The sequence below is a fragment of the Clupea harengus genome, chromosome 19 (genome assembly GCF_900700415.2).
Source record: "Clupea harengus chromosome 19, Ch_v2.0.2, whole genome shotgun sequence".
Classification (NCBI taxonomy): domain Eukaryota; kingdom Metazoa; phylum Chordata; class Actinopteri; order Clupeiformes; family Clupeidae; genus Clupea; species Clupea harengus.
Window position 1 is genome coordinate 17,517,799 of NC_045170.1, and position 8,680 is coordinate 17,526,478.

An 8,680-nucleotide genomic window follows, 5' to 3' on the forward strand; every position below is an offset into this window, starting at 1 on the left:
ATAGTTCTGTTTGAAAACACACAACCATTCCATCTTTTCTGTATGCCGTATTTGTAGCCTGTCTCAAATTGAAAACGTTGGCACATCAGACCATATGAATATCAGAATTGTGTTGATGATGATGAGCACTTACACAGGAGGAAACAAATCTTTACCAGGTATCTGTCTGTGTCCCAGGCCATTAGAACAGTGTAGCTAATTGCCCTGGTGGCAGGCATGCAAAGGGCGATGCAAGAGCATGAGTTTCGGACCGACTGACAGCGACACCGAACTCCTTGCAACATCTTACGTATCTTATGAATGTGATAGGAAAGCTGTACAGGTAGGCTATGCTATTGGTAAATGCAGGTGTTACACAAGGGGCAGAATGCCTACGATCCACCACGTGGTGGATGCGTTCTGTCATTATAATAACTGTCCGAGACAATGATGCGCCACAAATGGTCAATGATGCCGTTCAAAACACCGTTCTTTCATTGATCGTCATTTGTATGAGAAGATATGTATTCTTGCGTCGAGAAATTCTGCACCAAATATGTTAATGATCTTCCCGGCAGAGGGCGCAAACGAATACCCCATCGTATCCTCAGTAGCATATCCCCTGCGATACTGTGCAAACAATTGCTCTTCTTTCAGTTGTAACTGTAAGCACATTGTTTTGTCTGTTGTGTAACCGCCCAGTGTCTACTTTGCCAGTATGAAAATATATATATCGATAGCATATAAATATACTTCATTTTGATTTGATTTGATCATATTGTCTGGTAATGAATACTAACGTGTTCCAATGAGAATTCCGAAAACATGATGGAATAGGTGTGAACAAAGTTGTCCCTTAATTTTGCGTATAATTTTCCATGAATATTTCTGAAATGGACACCTTCCAGGCCATCTAACAGCTCTGAGACATTTTTTGCAATTTCTGAACTATTATGATGTAATGATCATAATGAGCTTGTTTCAGAGCAAGGCTGCTTATGGTAATTAAGTGTGTTCCAGCTGGTGTTTAGAATCACCAGAGGTTAGGGTGGGTTTTTTGTAGTGTGTTCTCTTCGAACTTTAATATCTGCTCTTGTGGAGTGATGCAGCAAACACTTATGGCGTATAGAGAGCTGAACATTTCACATTTTGGGTATAAATCTATCTGCTGCCTTTCTTTTTTATTGTGTGAAGTTTGCATACATTGCAAAGGCAAAGTAATGTAATTTCAGTCTGTGCTGCAAGCAGTTGAGTATGCCATGCTTTTATATCTTTTAACAAATGATTTATCAGTTCAATCAACCAGCTGAGCTCTTCCCCATTGCAACATTTACAACTTGAGGAAATAGGCTGGCGTTCACTTTTCATGTCCTCAATAAACTATTGTCATATACAAACTGCATTACTTTTCCCCCTTCAAAGAGCAACTTCCAACTTTGTGCCTTTTTTCCTTTTCTTCTGCTAAGCAATAATGACGTGTGGGCTGTGAAAAAGGTGCTGCGCTTCACTCTTTTATCATTTGCCAGGGAGTAACAGGGAGAGGCTGGAGTGTCCTGCTGCTTTCAAGGGCATGGCTGAGGGCTCTACTTCCACCCACCAGTATTTACCAGACAGTATTCAGGACACAGAGATGATAAAGGGGAAGTACAACAGCAACAACTCCATCGAGCAAAAGTTCTTGTTTATTTAAAGGTTGGTGACATTTTGGAACATAACAGGTTCAATTCCAGTGACAATAAAAGCTCAAGTGTCAAACAACAGCACAATATGGCAAAAGCAAACCACTACTTTGGTCATTGTCAAATATCACACATATACATAAACACAAAGTACAAAACATTAGTTTTAAAATATCTTTGACAATATAAGTACAACAATGATGCAAGTATATAGAACCATGAGCTCTAAAATATTTGTGGCCTTTTTTGCCGTGGTCTGTACAGTGAATTCTAAGCATTATACAATAGTATACAAAAGTAGTATATTTTTTTAGTTCTACACAGGAAAAGATCTTAAATTCCTTGTGCTATTGGTTGGTGACTTTCCACGGCGGCCAATTCTCTCACTGTCACATGCATAAAAAGCATATTCACATTTTGATTAAACAGAAAACTTCTGTTGGTGCTCTTAGATAGATAGACTTATTTTGGCACATTTCATCTGGACGGCAACCAATACCGGAGTGGATTTGGCCCTGAAGCAGTTCCCTTCTGGGTGACTGGTCCTGTAAGTGCAAGCTTGGTGACAACTTTCCAAGACATCTTCTGCAAGGCTGTTCCTTCAAACTTTATAAACCAGAGGTTTGGATGACAGCAATATATGGTCTTGCATTTTTTTTTCTTTACGATCGACGCATTAGACGTCTTGACTGAGACCTCCTCCTAGATTTCCTCGGCTTGCCACCTGAAAAACAGAGACCCCACACATGAGTAAACTAAGATCTATTACAGCTTTATGGAAATTTTCAGAAGATTTAATATTCCATTCCTCTCTGAATTTGTCTTGGTTAAGTAAAACATGTATTCATACCTTTACCACATACGTCAATGCAACTTTGTCTGGAAACAAAGTTGTTGTTGCTTCCTCCACAACCAGAATACTCAAACTCCTCACACATCTTGGTGACTGTGTTAAAGTAGTAGCGAGGTATGGAGGCAGAACACCGGCCTTTGTCCAGGGGATCCAGACATAGCAAAGGGACAGCTGCAAACAGAGGGAGAAATTAAACATTCTGAATGTGAGGTTAATTGGCCACGCTATAGACATGCTAGAGAGAAGTCAGGTGAATGGTGGATTTCATGCTCTTTCTGGTTGGATAGATGGTTGGATGGATGGGTGGGTGGATGGATGGATGGATGGATGGATGGATAGATAGATAGATAGATAGATAGATAGATAGATAGATAGATAGATCTGTCTTCTATCAATATCAAAACACTTCTATGTGTTTATGAAGATCTTCTACAGATGCACGGTCTTATCCTGATGGAGACACTCCATTCTCATTTTCTAACAGCTTCAACACTTTATTATAAATTAGGTATTTACATTTTAAATGACAAATCACTCCATTATCTGGTGAAATGACCAATTTCAAAGTCAATTTTAAACTTTTCCCACAAAGCCATTTTGATACTAAACTAAACCAAACTAAACGTTGAGGCATCGTCGACCCTTCAGTTCTGTGTAAAAATACAAAAGCGTTACACACTTTTCCGAGGTTTGCAGTACTCCAAGCAGGACTCCATATCCTCGAAACGGTTCTCGTTGCCATCACAGCCACCGTAATAGAATATTTCGCACTGCATAGAGGTCATGTTAAAGAAATATTTCTTCATAAGGGCACGACACCGTCCCACTTCTTTAGGAAACCTGCAGATCTGAGGAATCTCTAGAAGGGAGAGAGGGAAGACATTAGAATTACGACACGTGACAAATAAAAATGGTGCTTTATAACGCAGTCAGCGGGATTAGTGACGTTTCGTACTTGGTATCCTCCAGCATGTTTTCTGACATTCAGCATAACTTTTGAAGTTGTTGCTGTTTCCCAAGCAGCCACCGTAGCTGAATTGTTCGCACCGCTGTGTGATTCTGTTGTAAGAGTAACGTTGAATGTCTGCCCTACATGGCCCCTCGTCTGCTTGAAGAAAGCACACATCTGCAATGGACAAAGAGTTGCGTTTACTATAGCTCTTCTATAAAACAAAGAGACAACGCCCTGGGGCATTGTATGCAAGAAAAAAACCACAAACGCATTCAAGTGTTTTTCCTGTCAATTCATTGAGGTAACTTTGCTAGCTGACGGTTGCAAAGAGTGTATCACTTGTACAGGTAATAATGCGAATTAGCTTACATAGTCCTCAGAAGAAGACATTATTTGTTTACCTGTTGGTTTCCAAGCGAAGGCTTTTTGAAGCAACGGCATGAGAAGAAAACTCAAAAAATAGTATTCCATTTTAAAGATGTGTCCTCGCGGAGTTGGCTTAACAGTTAAGAATGACAACTTTACTCTGACTAACTTTGGTTCATATCAAACGGTCTTTTATACTATTGTGTGAGATCTCTCTTGAGGGTTGGATGGGCGGGCACGCTGACTCATTTACATGTAATGTACTATGACACTAAACTGGTCTAAGGCGGAGGTTTGTATGAGAAACTATATATAATAAAATGTTTAAACTTATTACGTTGTGGAACACAGATCACGATCTAAGATTATAAAAAGATATAGATAAAGTAACTGAGTTAATTGCTTTTGATTATGACTTCATGAACAAAATTGTGGTAGGGCTAGGATATCAGAGAATGAGTTTTGAATGTAGCCTAATATGTCACTAATAACTCATCGATGCATGCAACGGCAGTTGTGACGAAGCTGACTGGCGTCATTCACCATCCCATTGACGGGCACTGCACACCGTCTGCACGTCACCCGTTTCTCCGTGGACGAATTTGGTTTTCATGTTGAAATCGAGGTCCACTGAAAAACCTATCCATCACATAGCCTACCATAGTTCCATTAAAAAAACACCGTTTGATGTCTGCTCGGGAATTATCACTCCTCATATCATTTCTGACATCATTCTGGTATGGTGATGACAGAACGACGTTTCTGGTGGATTAAAGCATTGTGGAGTTTGTACAGAAGAGCCTGTAACACCCATGTGGAGGGCAACTTTCACTCTCAACAGGAGGAGGATTAGACTATTAGTGTGCTCACAGGTGTCAATTTGAAGAGAGAATATTCTACCATCAGAGTAGGGCCGTAGGGAGTGGCAAGGGGTGAAATCCTGAAAGGTGCTAAGGGCCCAGAACGATGGTGCCAAGGGCCCAGAACGATGTCAGACAGTGTATATTAAGACTGTTAGGTACCCCCCTGTTAATAGTCTATCATATGCACTTGGGCTGATGTCTTGTGAAGTCATGGAAAAGGGCATGTAATACTCATGTTAAGGCTAAATGTGCTATTTACCAGTACTTGGAGATACTATAGCCTACTTTTCAGTAATACTTCTTCCACCTTTAACAGTTATGTTTTAAGACAGTGTATTACACAACAATGTATTTATGTTGAAAGAAAAAAAAAATGCAAGAATGACGTAATACACCAGCTCCACAACATTGCCTGTTTCTCAACAGGAGTGGTTGACACTGGTTTTCTTCCCTCTCTGCTTATCACTGTTGTAGTATTTTTGGTTACAACATAATTTGGCTGGATGGGATAGCATTCCAAGAACATGATAAGGTGTATTAAGGACTATGTGAACTCCAACTATTTACCCTTGTCTGGAAATTTCAGTGAAAATAAACTTCTGACCTACCCTCCTTATATTTCCTAATTTATCACTGTAATTATAATCCTTAAAGTGAAGTGTTTGAGCGCCTTGTGCTGCTTCACCTCAAAGCCATCACTGACCCTCTCCTGGACCCCCTGCAGTTTGCCTACAGAGCCAACAGGTCTGTAGACGATGCAGTAAACATGGCCCTTTACTTCATTCTCCAGCACCTGGACTCCGCAGGAACCTACGCCAGGATCCTGTTTGTGGACTTCAGCTCTGCCTTTAATACCATCATTCCTGCTCTGCTACAGGACAAGCTCTCCCAGCTGAGTGTGCCTGACTCCACCTGCAGGTGGATCACATACTTCCTGTCTGACAGGAGGCAACACGTGAGGCTGGGGAAGTATGTCTCTGATTCCAGAACCATAAGCACGGGCTCCCCTCAAGGCTGCGTTCTTTCCCCTCTACTCTTCTCCCTGTATACAAACAGCTGCACCTCCAGTCACCAGTCCGTCAAACTCCTCAAGTTCCACCCTCCTCAAGTAACACCACCCTCATTGGGCTCAACTCTGGTGGGGATGAGTCTGCTTACAGGTGGGAGATTGACAATCTGGTGACCTGGTGTGGCCAGAACAACCTGGAGCTAAATGCTCTGAAAACAGTGGAGATGGTTGTAGACTTTAGAAAGAACCCAGCCCCACCCACCCCCATCACCCTGAGAGACTCCCCAGTCGACACTGCGGAGTCCTTCCGCTTTCTGGGCACCATCATCTCCCAGGACCTTAAGTGGGAGCTGAACATCAGCTCCCTCACCAAAAGAGCTTAACAAAGGATGTACTTCCTGCGGCAGCTGAAGAAGTTCAACCTGCCAAAGGCAATGATGGTGCACTTCTACACCTGCATCATCGAGTCCATCCTCACCTTCTCCATCACCGTCTGGTACGCTGCTGCCACTGCCAATGATAAAGGCAGACTGCAGCGTATCATCCGTTCTGCTGAGAAGGTGATCGGCTGCAATCTTCCATCTCTTCAGGACCTGTTCTCCTCTAGGACCCTGAGGCGGGCAGGTAAGATTGTGGCCGATCCCTCCCACCCGGGTCACAAACTCTTTGAGGTTCTTCCCTCCGGCAGGAGGATGCGGTCCATCAGGACCAAAACCTCACGCCACAGAACCAGCTTCTTCCCGGCTGCAGTTGGCCTTATTAACAAGGCCCGGGACCCCCACCTGACCTGGACTCTTATCCCACCCCCACACCCTAAGTCTGTGTTACATTAACACACATTACATTGCACATTGCTCAATCACATTGCACTCCTGTTTTACATTTTGCACTCTACTTTCCACTTTACTTTTTTTTTATATTCATTGTCTATATATTTGTAAAGTATCTATTGTGTTTTTTGGTTCTTATGTGTAGTACTTTTCTTAAGTGTAGTACTTATTTGTGTTTTTATGTTATGTGTAGTACTTATTGTGTTTCTATGTTTTTATGTTTACTGTATGCACCTTCACATCAGAAAAAATTCCAAGTAGGTGTAAACCTACTTGGCAATAAATCCCATTCTGATTCTGATTCTGATTCTGAAGTGTCTGACATATTTCTTATGGGAATGACGAACAAACTGATAATTTATTTCGTTTTCGAAAAATATGCCAATTTCTCCCTCGTGGTTCCAGATGTACCTGATGTTATCAGTGAATTACCACATCAAATTCTAGGATACAAAGTTTATTTATAGCATGAACAATCACAAAACACATTCATGGACAGTAATGTACCAGACTGAGAATAGTAACACCTAATATGACAGGATGAGGGTAAACACAGATTAGTATTCTTATCATAGTTACCTGTAATGCTTTGCTTGTCCCCTTGACCCACATTAGCTTCCCCACATCACTGTTGAGTGTGTCAGTCTATTGTTTCACAAACATAAACACAAGTCTATCTCTCTCCCACACTCGCACACATAGTTCAACAATAGGATGCTTGTAGTGATTCACTTTTATTTTTCAGCGCTAACTAATGTTCAATGATTTAAAAAAGGATAGGGTTTTAATCAGATTAAGAGATTACAGTGGTTATACAGATTGCTTTATAAACCGGATTGAGTGAGAGGAACAGGATTCTCAGAGAGTTTTCAGAGGTGAAGACAACACACCATAAGCGGCAGTAAGTGAAACAAGAATTCTGTTTATCTTGTTGCATTCATGAATTTTTGTGTTTATTCACAGAAAATTATCTTCATGACTTGTTTAAATGCCTCTGATGTGAAGAATATTTGATGTAGTATGTATCCAAAGGATAGCAAAATCATTTGTTTGCTTAGTTGATCAATTTAGGCTTCAGTTTTAACAAATTGTGCATGCAGGTTTCAGAAAACAGAACAGTTGTATATAGATTTAGCACTTATCCAGAAATGTTTATTTTCTTGTTTATGGTTTATTTTAATGTTTATTTCTTGTGCTACAGAAAATGCCGATCGTAGATGTTGAAAACTTAACAGACTTGGACAAAGCCAAGATGGAGTTAGAACAGAAAAAAAAGGAAGTACCGCTTGAGAGAGCACTGGTAAGTTTCTCAAACAATTCAAGCTAAAAAAAAGCATGATTGACATAATTGACATCTACATGCAGAGTGGGGTGCAGAGTAAAATACCCACACAAATATTGTTGGTGGTCCCTCTTCACCACTTTTTAAAACCATGGTACTTAAAATGTGTGTCTATTCAGACATCCTTGTTCTTGTCAATGACATAGGGAGGATTTGAAACAATAATCTGAATCTCAGCATGACTAGATTATAGGGTTTGCCAACTCAGTAAGACTGTCCAGTGAGAGATAATCAGATAAATAAACAAATCAAATAACATTAGACTTCTTCAAATGACCTCAATTTCTTATATCAGGTATTCTTCAAATTCCCCTAAATGTGGTGCTGTTGATGTGTAATTGCAGCTGTCAAAAGGCTGTACTGAATTTATGGAAGCAGTCCAGGCTACGGCTGATGAGGATCCCCTTGTGAAAGGCATTCCAGAGGCTACGAACCCATTCAAGGAAATCAAAGGTGGATGTGTCATCTGCTAGAGTGGACTGAGGAACTGGCTTCTTTTGTAGCCCTACTTCTAGCGCCCGTTGGAGACCTGATGCCACCAATAAATCATAGCTGGATGAGCAGTATCCATTAGAACAAGGATTGATATGCAAACAGATTTGAAGGTTTTTGTCATGCCTTTGTAAAAATGACTTCCCTGGATCAAAGCCGTCTCTGATTGTACTGTTGTGTTTCCCCTTGAAAGTGACATAATAAATCAAAAGCCATTTTGTGCAATGATTGCCCCTGTTTTGTTTGATGGATTCAGTGCCTTACTTGTGTCAGAGTATTTTGTGTGAGAGTAACATTACCATTTGAGTCTTTAGT

General features: G+C 40.8%; 2 protein-coding genes across 2 annotated transcripts; one reads left to right on the forward strand and one right to left on the reverse strand.

Annotated features, from left to right (window-relative positions):
• Nucleotides 1-1,643: 1,643 nt before the first annotated feature.
• Nucleotides 1,644-4,023, reverse strand: tfpi2 (tissue factor pathway inhibitor 2). Its single transcript, XM_012829524.3, has 5 exons — nucleotides 3,865-4,023; nucleotides 3,467-3,637; nucleotides 3,191-3,370; nucleotides 2,509-2,682; nucleotides 1,644-2,382 (listed from the first exon to the last, which is right to left on the reverse strand). The coding sequence occupies exons 1-5, from the start codon at nucleotides 3,932-3,934 to the stop codon at nucleotides 2,321-2,323; spliced, it is 657 nt and encodes a 218-aa protein (XP_012684978.1). The 5' UTR covers nucleotides 3,935-4,023; the 3' UTR covers nucleotides 1,644-2,320.
• A 3,303-nt stretch (nucleotides 4,024-7,326) lies between these two features.
• On the forward strand, nucleotides 7,327-8,590 carry gngt1 (guanine nucleotide binding protein (G protein), gamma transducing activity polypeptide 1). Its single transcript, XM_012829528.2, has 3 exons — nucleotides 7,327-7,432; nucleotides 7,733-7,831; nucleotides 8,218-8,590. Exons 2-3 carry the CDS (start codon nucleotides 7,736-7,738, stop codon nucleotides 8,344-8,346), a joined length of 225 nt encoding a protein of 74 aa, XP_012684982.1. The 5' UTR covers nucleotides 7,327-7,432; nucleotides 7,733-7,735; the 3' UTR covers nucleotides 8,347-8,590.
• Nucleotides 8,591-8,680: the final 90 nt, after the last annotated feature.

What these genes read in the sequence shown, in the direction of transcription:
- tfpi2 (XM_012829524.3), bottom strand. Translation starts at nt 3,934, where the DNA reads ATGGAATACTATTTTTTGAGTTTTCTTCTCATGCCGTTGCTTCAAAAA. An exon ending in AACATGCTGGAGGATACCAA is followed by an intron (nt 3,371 to 3,466) that starts GTACGAAACGTC and finishes TCTCCCTTCTAG; the next exon opens with AGATTCCTCAGATCTGCAGG. An exon ending in CATTGACGTATGTGGTAAAG is followed by an intron (nt 2,383 to 2,508) that starts GTATGAATACAT and finishes TCTGTTTTTCAG; the next exon opens with GTGGCAAGCCGAGGAAATCT.
- gngt1 (XM_012829528.2), top strand. Translation starts at nt 7,736, where the DNA reads ATGCCGATCGTAGATGTTGAAAACTTAACAGACTTGGACAAAGCCAAG. An exon ending in TACCGCTTGAGAGAGCACTG is followed by an intron (nt 7,832 to 8,217) that starts GTAAGTTTCTCA and finishes GTGTAATTGCAG; the next exon opens with CTGTCAAAAGGCTGTACTGA.